This window comes from Hemicordylus capensis, chromosome 4 (genome assembly GCF_027244095.1).
Source record: "Hemicordylus capensis ecotype Gifberg chromosome 4, rHemCap1.1.pri, whole genome shotgun sequence".
Classification (NCBI taxonomy): Eukaryota; Metazoa; Chordata; class Lepidosauria; order Squamata; family Cordylidae; genus Hemicordylus; species Hemicordylus capensis.
The window spans coordinates 14,822,783-14,839,298 of record NC_069660.1 but is presented as its reverse complement, the minus strand read 5'-3'; the positions used below and the strand labels follow the sequence as shown (position 1 = coordinate 14,839,298).

The 16,516-nt window shown below is 43.7% G+C and overlaps 1 protein-coding gene across 10 annotated transcripts in view; it reads left to right on the top strand.

The window, feature by feature from the left end:
* The window catches only part of OSBPL2 (oxysterol binding protein like 2), a 112,652-nt gene that overhangs the window by 64,445 nt on the left and 31,691 nt on the right, over positions 1-16,516 (top strand). For all 10 annotated transcript variants that reach the window (XR_008306146.1, XM_053245489.1, XM_053245491.1 and 7 more), the window contains one exon: positions 15,240-15,375. Coding sequence is in view for 9 of the 10 variants with exons in the window: in XM_053245489.1 (XP_053101464.1) it covers positions 15,240-15,375 (136 nt within the window). In the remaining variant the exon portion in view is untranslated. The remainder of the gene's footprint in view (positions 1-15,239; positions 15,376-16,516) is intronic.

Below are 16,516 nucleotides of genomic sequence, written 5' to 3'. Positions count from 1 at the left end.
ATGCAAAACACACACAAAAGAAACTGAAAATCTAATGCAAAATCTGACTAAACAAACTTTCCCCTAGACTAAACTCCCTGAAGCCAAAGCCCTGGCTTCCTTGTTTTGAACTCGCCAAACTCTGGTTGAAAATCTAAGCTTCCTGCCCTCCTGGCTTCTCAGGACCTACAGAGACCTTTTCCTGTAGCCAGTTTTCATGGCCACACATCTTCCTCTGCTCTTCTCCTAACAAAGAATGCCTCCTTCCTTCCAACAGCTCTCTATCTCCCACCCACCTGGTGTGCTGATTGGCTGAGCCCTGGAGTTCATCAGCCAGTCAGTCAGGGCAGGGTTCATTTCTGGTTAACTCTTTAGGGGAGGGGTGGCTGATCACTACAATGTGAGAGAACTGCTTTTCTCTGTGCACTAAGCTAGTATGAGCCAAAGTGGTTTTAAAACAAAATGGGTAGGATATTAAGAGAAATAGGTGAGTCTAACAGTGGAACAATATTCGCTTCCAAGCTCCAGATAGTGTCTCCATCTGGGTGAATTTTATGCAAATACTTGGCAACTTATGAATGTTCAAAGGTATGTGATGATTTCTATATGAAACTTCCTTATACCGTCTCAGACCATTGATCCACCTGAGTATTGTTTACACTGACTGGCAGTAACTGTCCAGGGTCTTTCCTAACCCTATTTGGGAATGCCAGGGATTGAACCTGGGATCTTCTGTATGCAAGCAGGTGATCCACCACTGTGCTACAACCTTCCTCTTTTACTATAGCAGTAGAAGCTAAGTTGATGGCCTTTTTAGGTATACGTTTCAACACTGGCAGCATAGACAAAAACAAGGCCTTGTCTAGCTGCGCTCTTAGATTGTGAGTTTTGTTTGATATGCTTGATTTATCTCAAACTGTGAACAGTTTGGGATCTTTCCCTTTAAACCACCCTGTTTAGATGTGAGGAGACCATGGAAGGCCTTATCCTGCTTAACTAAGTGACCAACACTTATCCTTTGTTTATTGTTAATTGTTCATTGTCTTGCTTTTCTTCCTCCTAAAGAGGATGTAGACCTCTGTCATTGACTTGTGGGCTTGCATTCCAATTGTATTGCTTTATAACATACCAGCAGTCTTTAAAGATTCCTTGATAAAAATGTCTCTGGCTGAAAAATACTTTCCTCCATCAGTGGCAAAACAAACATAGCCTATGAAGGGATTCCTCTTTCACTTCTGTGAGTTCTTCTCTGTGAGATTCTTTATGGTTTCCTTCTAAGTTGCCCTGCTGAGCTCTGAAGGTTCCTGATAGAAAATCAGATCTGCGATGCTGCTTTTTTCCCTAGTGACAATTACCTGACTTTTAAGTTAATGACTACATGTAAAAGTGGCAGTCACATTCCTTCTGTACTGTGACTCATACAGTACTTGTCCTCCTGGATTTCAAGGAGGTGGAAACTCATCTGTATAGACTGGATTTACTTTGCAGTATGTGGAGGAAGAAGAAAACTTCTAAAAACAAACTTGCCAGTAAGTCATTATTGCTCTTGTTGTCTGTGCTTTTTAAAAAAGGTTTAAGTCCATATATTCTTAAGAGCCATTAAAAACTTCTTAGTTTATATCTTGTAGTAAATACTGTAAAGTGTTGTTGAGGTGTTTAGCTAATATTATCCCAGTCATGGGTAAACCTCTCAAACTAAACTGATCTGTCTCCTTTCCTCGCCAAGAAGCAAACTGATTCCTACCTTTATATCTGTTTACTATAGTAGGCCTGTCCAAAGTTAACTGGTGGGTTGGTTTTTGTTTTTTTGGTTTTTGGTTTTTTTTTTTTTGAGAGAGAACAAATCTGTCTGTTACTTGTCTGGAAGTCATGGAATATTGCTATTTATTTTGCCAACTTGTGTGTTAGACATAATATCCTTCTGATGTTTTCCATCTTGGTCATGGTCTTGTCTGACTGCTTGTATAACAAAATGTAGGAATTAAGATCTCCAGTACAATAGAAATTGTTATTGAACAATTTGAACGTGCAAGTTTAGCTGTTGAAATGTTAAGCTGAATATACTCTATTTGTGTGAGAAATGTATTTGGCTGTTGGCAGCTGTTGACAAGTCACTTTCGTGTGGTGGTTATTTCTTTAATCTATATAAATTTAGTTAAATGAAAATTTCCCTTACCCGTGAATATTAAGATCACCTGGGTTAAAGGAATGGGGTAAAAGGTGTGTGTCCTTGTTCAGATTAGAATTTCCTTGGGTTGCATTATCACTGTGCCTTGGGCTTTAAACTTGTTGGTTGTACTCAATAACTGTGGCCCTGTTCAAACATAATTCCGAATCAGAGGTTAAACATGCCAGAGGTTTGAGTTTGTGATTGTCCAAAAGCGTGAAGTTGGTTTTGTCACCCAACCGCGGCTCCACTTTCACTCCCAAACCTGAATGTGAACCCTCGGATTTGTAGTGAGTTTTGCTGCTGAAACGTGAGATTGGAAGGCAGCATTGTTTGTCCAAATTCTGCTGCTGCTATAACCTGGGCTTTGTGCACAAGCTCCTCCTGCTACCATTGAAGGGTCGGCTCAGAGCAGCCCAGAAATGTGTCATTTCTAGGGTGGCCATGTTTCCCACTGGCCGCCTCTCGAAGGTGCTGCCCCACCCTCTGCTGTCGTTGTCGTCCTGCTGCTGCTGCTCGACCAGAGGGATGTCACATCCCTGGAGTCCATGCCTTTGAAGGGACAAACACATTGGAGAAAGCCCAGTTTTCCCTGCATGTTTGGGGCTTCAGGTGTTCCTTGGCAAGAAAAGGATGGTAGAATAAGAGGAGATGGGGAGAGTTCCCCCATGATTCATCACTGCAGTGCTTTGTTCACAAACACACACAGCCCAGGTAGCACAAACAATGGAATGCATTCCCCAGTACACACCTCTATAGCCCTCTGTTCCCCCATTGTTCATGCATAAGAGCAAGGCCCTCTACACCAGTTTATTTTCATGTAGGCGGCTTCCTTTCAGATCTACGTTCCACTCGTGTTCCACGGCACTCGCGTTACGTGCTGTGGGATTTGGGTTTGGGATACTTCACAAATGTGCCAGTGTTCAAGGGTGCTGGTGTCTATCCCACATTTCTTTTTAGATTATGAGCCCTTTTGAGGACAGGGATCCATTTTATTTATTATTTCTCTATGTAAACCGCTTTGGAAACTTTTGTTGAAAAGCAATATGTAAATATTTGTTGTTTGAGTGTGCTATTGAACTGTGGTCAAAGACAACAGTTTGATGTACTAATGCACATGCCTATGCTCCAGAGAGAACCCTGCTGAACAGGTAGCAACTTGCCACTATAGCCCACAGAGGGTGGAAGTGACAAACTGTTCCTAAGGTTTCTAATTGTATAGCCTGGCCCAATCCTTAGGAGGTATCCAAGACTGGAGCAGTGCGTTGTGTTCTGCCAAAAAGGATCAACCATTAATTAAATAACCCCAATGTGGAGTAGCATGTACAATATGCCCCGTATCACATTCCCCTTCCAAGAAACGCTCTCCATGGTTGAATGGGTGCTTGTGTGGAAAAAATAAGGCTCCAACAGGCAGGGGTAATATCACCAGGTGCAGTGCAGTGTTCATGTCAAGACATGCCAATTTGCATGTGCAACAGCCTTTTTCAGTGTGCCCCCCGTTTAATTTGGATCCTGGGGAAACGGGCGAACACACCACCCTTGTACTGATGCCCAGGGGAAAACCTCATAATCAGTATTATTATTATTATTGTTAAATATATTTTTATACCGCCCAAAACTTATGTCTCTGGGCAGTTGTTGGTTAAACATTGGTTAAAATAAAATACAGCAAAAAATTAAAACATTACAACAATTTAAAACCTTAAAACAATATTTTAAAATAATGTTAAAACTACTAAAACGGTATTTAATTAAAAGCCTGGGTGAACAAATGTGTCTTAAGATTTTTTTAAAAAATTGTCAGAGATGGGGGGAGGCTCTTATTTCAGCAGGGAGTGCATTTCAAAGCATTGGGGCAGCAACTAAGAAGGCCCATCCCCGAGTAGCCACCAGAGGAGCCAGTGGCAACTGCAGATGGACCTCTCCTGATGATCTCAGTAGGTGGTGGGGTTCATGACAAAGAAGACATTCTCTTAAATACCCAGGACCCAAGCCATTTAGGGCTTTATAGGTTATAACCAGCACCTTGTATTTTGCCTAGAAACATATCGGCAGCCAGTTTAGCTCTTTCAGTACTGGAGTAATATGTTCTCTCCCAGATGACCTGGAGACCAACCTGGCTGCCGCATTCTGAACCAGCTGTAGTTTCTGGACTACATACAAAGGCAACCCCACATAGAGCGCATTACAGTAATCCAGTCTGGAGGTTACCAGCGTATGTACCACTGTCCTGGGAACATGTAGAGGGAAGCTTTTGCAGTCTATCATTACCAGTTAAAGTGGGAAGAGAGGGGCCTGATCCTCTCTTCCTGGGGGGGGTGAGGAGAGAGGGAGGGGGTCCCAAGTCCCTTTCTCTCCAACTGGGGAAGACAGTCTGTCTTTCCAGGGAGATTAAAAGAGGACCCCACACAAGGGAAACGCAGGGATACTCACAGCCAGGAGTGTCAAACCATTTTTCCTGATGTTTAAGGCCAACACAGCAAACAGATTGCCGCTAGGAAGAGTCCATTTGCGGATTGTAGGCTCACATCCAATGGCAAGAAATGGGTTCGCATTGGAATCACTACTAGGGAGAGTCCCCAGGGCAGCCCTTTTAAATGCAGTGATTGTGGACTACAAACAGAGCCCCACCCCCAGTCTCCAAGCTGGGATGCATACAGCGCAGGTAACTCCTCCTGCCCAAAGGTAGTGGCTACAATGGCTTCACCAGGCGCCACCTTTCTGGGCAGGCAGCAGTTCTCAGAAACACAGCAGCAACTAATTTGCATGAGATCTACCCTTCGGTCCCAGGAACAGCTGCGCTGACACCAGGTGGCATCAGTTCTTGGGGGCAGCATTCCTTCTTGCACCCGCCAAACCAACAGCTCACTTGTCCTCACTTCTCAGGTACTGTTCAGCATCCCTCCTCAGGATGCCGTAACAACTTGAAAGTGACCCTTGCCATCCTGTGGTTGTCAGTTATCGTGCTTGTGCATGACCCTCTGGTTTCATAGTTCTCACAAGAGTGCTGCTGCGAGTGGTGTGAGGAAATGGTTAAAATGTCTTTGCCTTGCCGTGGGCAGACAATCAATGCTAAAAAGGTATGATTGCACAGGGTACACCCCCTGTGATATCCTAGCCAATGGTTGCAGTTTCGCTAGCATGCTGACACGTTGGCCACAGTGTGGTGATTCAAGCGGAACAGAGCTTGCTGGGGTGCAGCTTGGGCAGACTAGGAAGGAGGGGTTCTTTTGCCCAGAAGCCGCAGGTTGCAAAACTGCAGTTGAATGATCGTCTGTGGCATGATTCCCGGTTTCAAAGATTAACCACAGCTTTGCCTACCGGAGGTTTCATGCTGTGTCCGAACAGGGCCTGTGTTTGGTTTTCTGCCATGCTCCCTAAATTATTGCTGTAAGTGGGGACCCACTGCAAGATTCTGTATCCCCAACCAAACAGCAGTGGATCTTTTGGGGGACCTACAAGAGGAGGAGGGAGGAAAAGCGCACTTCCTGGAACCTCCTCCCTCCTCAGGTTTGGAGCTGATTAACAGTGCTTATACATCAGGGCCTCTGCAGTAAGGTCTCATTCAGAAGGGGAAGTGGGGAGAGAAAAGTGTGACTCTTGATCAGTCCCTGTTTTGTGTTCTGGTGCTAAGGTAAGGAAGTGGGATGGAGAAAAGAGAAGGGTAGTCCATGGAGGAGGGGCCTCATTGCTGCTGCCTATGGTGGGAGGGGGACCAAACAAATCCATCCTGACAGTGCCAAAATAATCCCCACATGGGGAGCCATCATAGGGTACTCTAAGAGCCCCTTTCAGCTTGGCCTTTCTCCTTTCCTCCAGATACCATAAGTTGCTATGGGCTTAAGCATGATACCTCCCCCCACTTCTTCAGCTGACACCCTCAACAATCTGTGCATCATAGAGCCACAAACATGCTCAATTCTCAGTGTTTACAGTGTTCAGCGCTATTCCTCAGGCCTGTTTCTGTCTCTGTGTCCCCAGTCCTGCAAGTTATGTGCCACAGAGATGCTTCTGCTACACACCAATAACTGTATGGTATCCATACTTTCACAGGTACATGTGGTTTTTATAGAACTTAACATCTTAAATTTGTTTGCCTGTTATTCCGACTGGCTGAATAAGACAACACTGTTCTGTACAGCTTAATGATGGCAACATGTTAGAATGTCCCTCTTCTGGTTGACACATGCTAAAATTAGCTTTTTGGTTTAATCACCCAAGCTCCTATTATTGTTCTCAAATTAGATACTGTGACACCTTGGGATCTGATTATCATTAGGTAATTACACTTGCAGGAGTGTTCAGATTGAGTGACATCACCCCTTTGTACCTGCCACTGGAAACATTAACACAGGATCATACCACCTGTTACTTCTTCTTTTAAAACTGGGACATGAGGTTTTTCACTTAATACTTTTTTCACTTTTATGACAAGCTGCAAAAATTAAAATGTTTATTAGTGAGGTCATTGTGGGGAGTGGCTTTGTGTGGTATAGTGAATAAAATACTGGTTATTGACCAGAGAGTGGTTGTGGTGATAAAGAGAGATTATGACATGCACCCATCCTGAGCTTCTTGGAGGAAGGGCAGAATAAAAAATTAAGTAATATAAAAAGGAAACCCACCCTCGTGGCTCAGGGCGGTTTACATTAAAATAAAAAAACACTTAAGAAAACAATTAAATTTTAAAAGAATTACATGAATTAATTACAGATTACATTAAAAGCCAGGCTAAAAAGATGGCTCTTTAAGTCTCTCCTGAAGTTCTCCAAGGAAGATAATCCTCTCATGTCCATGGGGAGCAGCACATTCCACAACCCAGGTGTGAAAACAGAGGGCCCGATCCCAGGTCGCTACTAGATGAACTAGTGGCACCGGAAAGAATCACCTTGCTCAAAAGCCTACTTTTCATTTTTGGATTGGTTGGAGCTCAGGATGGGTGCAGGGTTTTCCCCATTTATCACAACAATCCTGCAAGGTTGTGTGGGTGGGAGTGGGGGAGAGAAGGCACCCAATGAATTTCATGGCTGATTAGGGATTTCAGTTCAGGGCTTCAGAGCCCTAGTCCAAAGCTTTATACATGGTACTTTATTGGCTCTCCAGTTTTGTATCTTGCCCTGTCATGAAGGCTCAGGACAATGCCACGTATTAAGAACAAAGTGAAGTTGGTATGGTTTTATTATACTCACAGCAGTGAGTTGTTTTGTTGATGCTCTGCTTTGCTCTGTACTTTGCATCTGTGCAAAACTGAAGCATGTGTCGCATCCCTTTGACCTGTTTCGCCTAAATTTAAAGTATCCAGTTGAACTCAAAACACCAGTGTCAAGGTACCTGTTACTCCAGTACAGAGATTTTAACTCTCCAGATATATAAAGTATACAATTTAATTGTACAATTTTTGTATATGATAACTGTAAGAGATGGATAGGATATATAAAGGCACAATGAAAAACTTCTGTATAGGCACATCTTCAGCATTCACACTTTTGGTTTCTGTCAAATTTAGGCTTGGAAAGAATAAGAAAAACCACAATCAAACTTAGTCTTTAAAAATTCTTATTATTAAGACTACATGATGGGGATCCCCCCCTGCCCCCACCCATTCTTAGCCTTGAGATTGTCAATAGCAGGCCTCTGGGTCCATAGTCTTAACCATTTGCTCTGGAGCATCTTGTATTACCAGTGTTGCACAATGTTTGGGTGTAACTGATGCTATAATCCTTATATGCTCTAATTAGACTGACCTACATCTCACCGTTCTTTGTAATGCATGGCATTGGTTTTCAATGGTGTTCAAGGGAACGAGGTTTCCTCCAGAGCTTTTCTAGTTGCTCGGCTGAGAAGGTTATTAATGGTGGGCAAGCTTCCTTGAAAGGACAATTTACCCTTTTCCTCCCAATTTCCCCCTGCAACTTCAGCTTTGGAGGAGTTGTTGGTGTGTTCTTAGTTCATATGAGGCAACAATGAGGCCCAGTAAGCCTGTGACCAGCAATCAGTGCGAACTGTGTGCCTTAGAATGTTATGCAGTGTGTGGAAATCTTGGCAAGCAAGTAGAAGAAAAGAGTTCAATGAAGAAAAGAATCTTGAAAATTACAGTCTAGTCACCCAGTCAGTGACAGGTGCTTCTGATTTATAGGATCTGAAACATGGTATGGTGTAAGACTGATACTCGCTGCCCCCGTCCTGGTTCTTCCTAAATGGTGCACCTATTAGCTCTCCATAAAGGTAAAGTGTGCCACTGAGTCAATTTCGACTCCTGGCGACCACAGAGCCCTGTGATTGACTTTGGTAGAATACAGGAGGGGTTTACTATTGCCATCTCCTTTGCAATGGTGTCCCTTGGAGACTGCTGTTCTTCAAAATCTGAACTCTTGTATAGTGTGCCTCAGGGCTCCATATCGTCTCCAATGTTGTTTAACATCTACATGAAACCGCTGGGAGAGATCATCAGGAGATTTGGTGCAGGGTGCTATCAGTATGCTGATGACACCCAAATCTATTTCTCCATGTCAGCATCATCGGGAGAGGGCATAACCTCCCTAAATGCTTGCCTGGAGTTAGTGATGGGCTGGATGAGGGATAACAAATTGAGACTGAATGCCGCTAAGATGGAGGTACTCATTGTGCGGGGTTGGAACTCGAGATTGATTTTGATCTGCCTGTTCTAGATGGGGTCACACTTCCCTAGAAGGAACAGGTACGCAGTCTAGGGGTGCTTCTGGATCCGAGCCTCTCCCTGGTGTCCCAGGTTGAGGCGGTGGGCAGAAGTGCCTTCTATCAGCTTCGGCTGATACACCAGCTGCGTCCATTTCTTGAGGTGAACGACCTCAAAACAGTAGCACATCTGCTGGTAACCTCCAGACTGGATTACTGTAATGTGCTCTATGTGAGGCTGCCCTTGTACGTAGTCCAGAAACTACAGTTGGTCCAGAATGCGGCAGCCAAGCTGGTTTCTGAGTCATCTCGGAGAGACCATATTACTCCAGTACTGAAAGAGCTACACTGGCTGCCAATATGTTTCTGGGCGAAATACAAAGTGCTGGTTATAACCTATAAAGCCCTAAACAGTTTGGGCCCTGAGTATTTAAGAGAACGCCTTCTCCGTCATGAACCCCACCACCCACTGAGATCTGCTGGAGAGGGCCATCTGCAGCTGCCACCGGCTCATCTGGTGGCCACTCGGGGACAGGCCTTCTCCGCTGCTGCCCCGAGGCTTTGGAATGCGCTCCTTAGTGAAATAAGAGCCTCCCCATCTCTAACAGCTTTTAAAAAGTCTTTAAAGACACATCTGTTCACCTAGGCTTTAAATTAATATTGTTTTAATGGTTTTAATGCTGTTTTAAAATATTATTTTAAAAATTTAAAATTGTTGTAATGTGTTAAATTTTTCATTTTTGTCTTAACTAATGTTTTACTTTGTTTTTATTCTGTTGTAAACCGTCCAGAGACGTAAGTTTTGGGCGGTATAAAAATGTTTGAATGATAGAATGAATGAATGAATGAGAGATGATACCTTTCAGCATCTTCCTATATCGCTGCTCCCCTCTATAGGTGTGTATAAAAGTGGAAATCAGCTTGAAGTTGGACAAATAATGCATTACATATTAACAGTTTTGGACATTTCTTTTTTCTTGTGTTTGTAGAGATAGCAAACAGTGTTAATAGAGAGAAGTTATTAATATCTACCAGCTGCATTTTGTTTTTTTACATAGGAGTAATACAATTCATTTTCCCTTTATACTAGATAAATTACTCATTACAGTGTTAATTACAAACAGGTTCCCGCCTTTCTTTCCACCTGATCCTGCTTTATTGGCTTAGAAAATTTGGCTTCCAGCCATATCAGTACCAGATTCTCTTACCCTGTGGTCTCTAGAAGAGCCTGCAAACACTTTGGTTGAGGTAACTCCTGATCTTAGATGGGGACACAGTTATGTTACTGATGGCAGTCGTGACCAGGATCACTTCATGGTGATATGATGGCTCTCATTCAGATAAAGATCTATCCCCTGCAATTAGAAATAGTTGGCTTTTGTGAGAAAATCTTTTCCCAAAAAAATAATTGCAAGGTAAATGGGACTCCTTGTTTTATCATCATCAGTAATCAGTGTTGTCTTTTGTAGAAGTTTGGCTCTTATTTAGGGTGTGTCTATGCTTGGCATCGAATCTGTTCTGTGAAAAGGTGTGTAAGGATTGGATGGTGGGTTACTCTTGATAACACAAGGATATTAAACAAACAGTGGTTTTTTAGTACAAGATATTTGATATCTCTACTGCAATAATTGACTGATTTTAATTTTATTTTAGATGTACCAAATTACTGCTGCTTGTAGTTGTTTGCTAATGAAGATGCTACCCTTTTCAAATGGTACGGATTATCTAGACCCTTTTCAATCTGGTTTCCACCCCTGCATATGGGACTGAAACTGCCTTGGTTGCTCAAGTGGATGACCTACACCAGGAGCTTGACGGGGGAGTGCATCCCTGTTGGTTCTGCTGGACCTCTCAGCGGCATTCAATACTATCGACCATGGTTACCTGCTGGACAACCTCCCCAGTATAGGGATTGGAGGCAATGCTTTGGGGTGGCTTCAGTCCTTTCTTGGGGGAAGGGTCCAGAAGGTGGTGCCGCGTGACTACTGCTTGGCTCCATGGCTATTGGCCTGTGGGGTCCTGCAGGGTTTGGTTTTGTCCCCCATGCTGTTTAACCTACGTGAAACTGCTGGGAGAGGTCACCCCAGGACTTAGACTGAGTTGTCAGCAATATGCAGATGACACTCAGCTCTGTCTCTCCTTGTCACCTGATGCTAGGGAGGCAGTGGATGTTCTGAATCAGGGGCTGGAGGCAGTGATGGGTTGGATGTGGGCTAACAAACTGAGATTGAATTCAGGCAAGGCAGAGGTACAGTCAGTACCTTGGTCAGTTGGAGAGTCAATCAGTATGAGGCGACTCTACTGGTTCTGGATGAGGTTGCACTCCCCTTGAAAGAGCAAGTGTGCAGCTTGGGGGTACTGCTGGACCTGGTTCTGCTTTTGGAAGCTCAGGTTGAGACAGTGGCCAGGGGTGCCTTTGCACGGCTTCGACTAGTGCACCAGCTGCGTCCCTTTCTTGAGAAGGCAGATCTGGCCACTCTTATGCACACCTTAGTCTCGTCACGGCTGGATTACTGTAATGTGCTCTATGTGGGGCTGCCCTGGAAAAATATTTGGAAACTGCACCTAGTGCAAAATGTGGCAGCTAGGATGTTATCTAGAGCTGCCTGCTGAGACCATATTACCCCCATTTTGAAAGAGCTGCATTGGCTGCCAATCTGTTTCCAGGTCCAGCTGATTTTGACCTTTAAAGCCCTAAATGGTTTGGGCCCTGGATACATGAGGGATCACCTGCTCCTAAGGGTTTCTGCCGGTTCAATGAGGTCATCAGAGGCCCTGTTCCATGTGCCAACAATGAGAGAGATAAGTTTCCTGTTTGCTGCCGCTTTGTATCTTATGGTTATATTGTACATGTGTTTAAACTTTTAAATTAGAGGTGTGTTTTTATATTCAATTTTAATTTATATTGTGTAATTTTTCAGGGTTTTATATTGTTTTGTAAACCACCTTGAAATTATTTTAATGAAAGGTGGTATAAAAATTTAACAATAAAAAAAATATGCTTAGGTGATGTGTACACAGTGAACCTCAATATCCCCATCTTATATCTGCAGTGCCATCGTAACATTTCTGTAACACTGTGTTAAGTGAAGTTGCATCAATATAGCCATTCACATACAGTCTTCTAAGCTTTTACTCATTGTCTCTTGGGATCCAGCGACTAGTTTTGTTTTAAACTATTTGTGTGTATGTGCGTGTATGAAATTCCTAGGCAGCTTTGCACACTACAGTATATTTAAGCAGTTTAAGTAATCTAACATTTTAGATGTCCACTTTATATTTACAAATTATATTTAAATATACATTTAAAATTTTAGATTACTTAAACTGCTTAAATATACTGTAGTGTGCAAAGCTGCCTAGGAATTTCATGCACGTGCAAACACAAATCTTTGAATATAAAGTGCAAGCATGGACATAGATATCATACAGGCACATTAATCAGGGAGGCAGACAGAGACCCTGAGCAAATACATTTTCTGCTATCCAGTGCTATGGGTGACATGCCCCTGGTGGTAACTGTATCAGTTTCATAGAACAAGTATGGTGATTACTTAATTGTGGAACCAATGATCTCCAAGATGAGAATGGGAAAAATTCAACAAGGAAGCTTAAAGTGTGGTACTATATTGGGCAGCTGTGATATAGGAAGATGCTGAAAGGCATCATCTCATACTGCGCAGGAGGCAGCAATGATAAACCCCTCCTGTTTTCTACCAAGGAAAACTACAGGGCTCTGTGGGCACCAGGAGTCGGAATCGACTTCACGGCACACTTTACCTTTTAAGGTAAAGTCAGTTAGTGCTTCTGCATACTCCTTCCACAGTTCTCAATGGCTGCCTCTCTGACCTATTAAGTCTGAACATGTTGATAATTCAGTTTTCCAAATTCATACTTGGTTAGACCGTCTGAGGATGCAGATTTGTGGCTTTTGGCTGGGGGTGGGACATGTGAGGGCTTCTTAGATGGGGCAGAAAGTGTTCTGTCAAGCCTTGTTCTCTTGAGCGCCTTCACTCTACCTCACATCTATTCTAATGTTAATCTGTTCCCTTTTTGGTAATGCACAAGGCACCTCATTTCACACTTGAGCCTGAGCCACACTGAATTTGTGACTCACGGATTGCAGTCTCCTATCGTGTTTTGGGGCACCAGTCAGCTTAAACTGGCCAGTTTTACTAAGAGTACTACAGCCCCCATTACAGTGGCAGCGTTGACAGACGACGACAGCTCCTTAGGTGGATGACTGACAAGGGATTGTATCAGGGCATGGACCTGTCCATCTCTGACTTCATGTGTGGGTACCTGTATGAATTGTCTAATTCTTTCCAGGTGAATTGCTTGAAGTGTCAAATGTCTGGTATTTACGAATAATAAGCTTCTATGGCTCTTGCACAGAGGGGAACATGCATGTAATTAGCTGTGCAGTTTAGTATAAATGCTGTCCCTTGGGTAGGTACGATGGAATATGTTAAATGCTTTCACTTCAGAATACTTTCAGATAAGAATACTTGCATTCTAAAAAGGCATGATGGAATTCAATATGATTTATAGGTGCTATGCCAGGAAAGGCATTTGAAAAGGAAAATGCGTTTCTAATTTTCTAGTTTTCTGGCAATTGTTAGTCTTTTTCATATTGTCCATAATAATACTTTTTAGCCTACTTTCCAGTAGGCTTATGAGATCACCCGGCATTCCGTGTGTCCGCCCCACCCCATAAACTTTGCAGTGCCTGCACCAATATGAACCATATTGAGTACAGTTGTAGGGACACCTCAATGGCATAGTTTGTGATGTTATTTGCCCCAATTCAAGATGGCAGATGTGTGAACATTTGAGGCAAAGTGGGCTAACTTGTGAACTGCCCTAACCAATTTGAACCAAATTATAGGGACACTTCAATGGCGTAGTTTGTGATTATGTCATCTACCCCAGTTCAAGATGGCAGACCCATGAACATTTGAGGCAAAAGTGGGCTAACTTATGAACTGTCTAACTGATTTTGACCAAATTCAGTCCAGTTGTAGGGATAGTGAAAGGAAAGTAGGCAGATTAGTTCTTACTATAACTTGTAGTGAATGGTGTTATGAATTAAGCATTCAGTTATGTGTGTTATATATAAATGGAAAATATCATTTTTAATGCTTTTGTGTAGGCCAGGCCTGCACAACATGTGGCCTGGGGGCCGGAAGCGGCCCGCGAGGCCTTTTTTCCTGGCCCCTGGGGCTATTTCCTCTTCCTCCCCCTGCTGCTTAAAAAACACACACACCCCAAAAAAATTCCAGCCACTGCACGGCCGAGGAGATGGCTGCGGGGGTGCGGGTGTTCTTCCTTACCCTCCCCCACGGCAGCAGAGGTGCACAGCGGCAGAAACCAGAGCGACACTCAAGTCTGCTATTTGGCCCGGTGTTGCTTCCCAACTGCGAGGCGCACCTGCGCAGTTAAGTCTCTTAAGTCTCTCTCTCTCTCACACACACACCAAGACTGCTCCATTCTCTCTCTCTCTCTCTCTCTCTCTCTCTCTCTCTCTCTCTCTCTCTCTCTCTCTCTCTCTCTCCCCTACCCACTAAGACTGCTCCTTTCTCTCTCCCACCAAGACTGCTCCATTCTTTCTCTCTCCCTCTCTCCCACCCACCAAGACTGCTCCATTCTCTCGCTCGCTCTCTCGCTCTCCCCCCCACCAAGACTGCTCCATTCTCTCTCTCTCTCTCTCTCTCTCTCTCTCTCTCTCTCTCTCTCCCACCAAGACTGCTCCATTCTCTCTCTCTCTCTCTCTCTCAGGCCAAGCCTCCTGCTGCATCCTTTCCATCTTTCTTTCCCCTTCTCCCTTCTTTTCCAAAATTATGAGAAGAGGTTCTCATATTCCCCCCCCCCTTAAAAGTGTTCCATGTTTTGTGTGATGACTTGGCAGAGGTGGAAAGGAAGAACAATGCATTTTATTATGTATTTTGTACAGATTGTATAATATTTATATTATTATAATGAATTTTAATTCAACTTATTTCATATTAATTTAAATCAATCCTGGCCTGCCAGAACATCAAAAGTTAAATATTGATTAAATTCATTTTTAATTCATTTCACTTTAATTCAGTTGATTGGTTGATATTAAGTGTTACTCTAATAATAAGCACCCTAGGAATTAACCTCGGCCCCCATGAACCAAGTCACCGTTGGTTTCGGCCCGCCAGGTCATTTGAGTTGTGCAGGCCTGCTCTAAACTGACATCTCCTAACTGCATTAATGACTGAGGTTCCAGTACATATCAGCTGGCTACTATAACATTTCCTAATAAAATGTTCACTTCTTGAAGAGCAAACGTGCTTTATATGTGCCAATTTAGCATCTTGCTTTTTCTAGTTCTGTTGGCAGTTGAGTGCCAAAATACAAGGGGTCCTTATGGTACGTTAAATATACATTGTTATTTTTATTTACACAGGCTTTGATTCTGATAATTCTTCAGGGGAATTTTCAGAAGCAATTCCTAGAGTTGATGTGGATGCCCATCCATTTAATACGACTGGAAGGCACAATGGAGATGGACAGGTGCAAGAGAATGGCATCAAGAAACACAGGTATTCTATAATGCAGGCAGCAATTTCTACCCAGCTCATGCTATGTATGGTGACTCAATTTTTTGTTGTTGTTAAGGCTTCTGTTAAGGTTTGTTCCCTCTCTAGAAAATCATGATTTCATATGATGTGACGATCATCCTCTTAACAGCCACGTCCTGAAACAGAAGGCTTAAAATACTGCTCTATTGTATTTTAGGATTGTGGCATGCTGGTTTGCTTTTAAGCAGGCCTACAGCCAGCAATCTTGGTGTCAATGAAGTTAAAATTCATTAATTGCCTTTTTGAAAGCCATGCTCAGGGTAACATACAAAACTTTATGAAATATAACAAAACATTGTTGGCAACAACAATGCAGCAGCAACTGCAGATTTTAAAAGTCCACCCCCACAGCAAATCCACAGGGTGAATTGTAAATATCTGTCCCCATGCACTTTGGGGCACATGAGGGTGGGGCATCATATACTGAAGTGAAGCAGCAAAAAGTAGTCTTGTGTGTTTAAAGTTATTCAGTGTATTAAATCAAATGGGAAGCCTCACTTGCTAATGTAAAGTTTGTTACTTGCAAATGAATTCCTAATTTCAAGGTATTCACTCCGTGAACTGGCTTGATGTGGCCTTGGCTGGATTCCTGTCTGTTAGGTTTAGTTCAGAAAGGGGAAGAGCAGTATTCTGGTCTAGCTCAGTGAGGCAACTTTGCCCAGCCTAATTTCAGTATCAAAACATATGCTTGCTTTGTTCTGTGTAGTTAATACTAGTAATGCAATCCTACACATGTTATACTTGGAACTAGCAGACCTGGCGCACAGCATCTGCGCCACTAGTTTGTCACAGCACTTTCCTTCCCCGCCAGCCGGGCGCGGCTCCAGCACCCACCTGGCCGGGCTTTACTTGGCGGCGTGGCTCGGGTTCCCACCTTTCCCTCCCCACCCGCCTTCCTTGCCAGGTGCGGCACAGCTCTGCCGCCCACCCAGCCAGGCTCCTCTCGGCAGTGCGGCTCCTGGAGAGCCAGCCCGCCACCTCCTCCCACCCCCTCCTCCCGGCGGCCAGCCCAGCCCATCATCTCTTCCCCATGGCGGGCAGCTGGGGTGGCCCGCCGGTGCGGTTCTGCCCGCTGCCCGGCCGTCTCCTCACACGTTTGCGG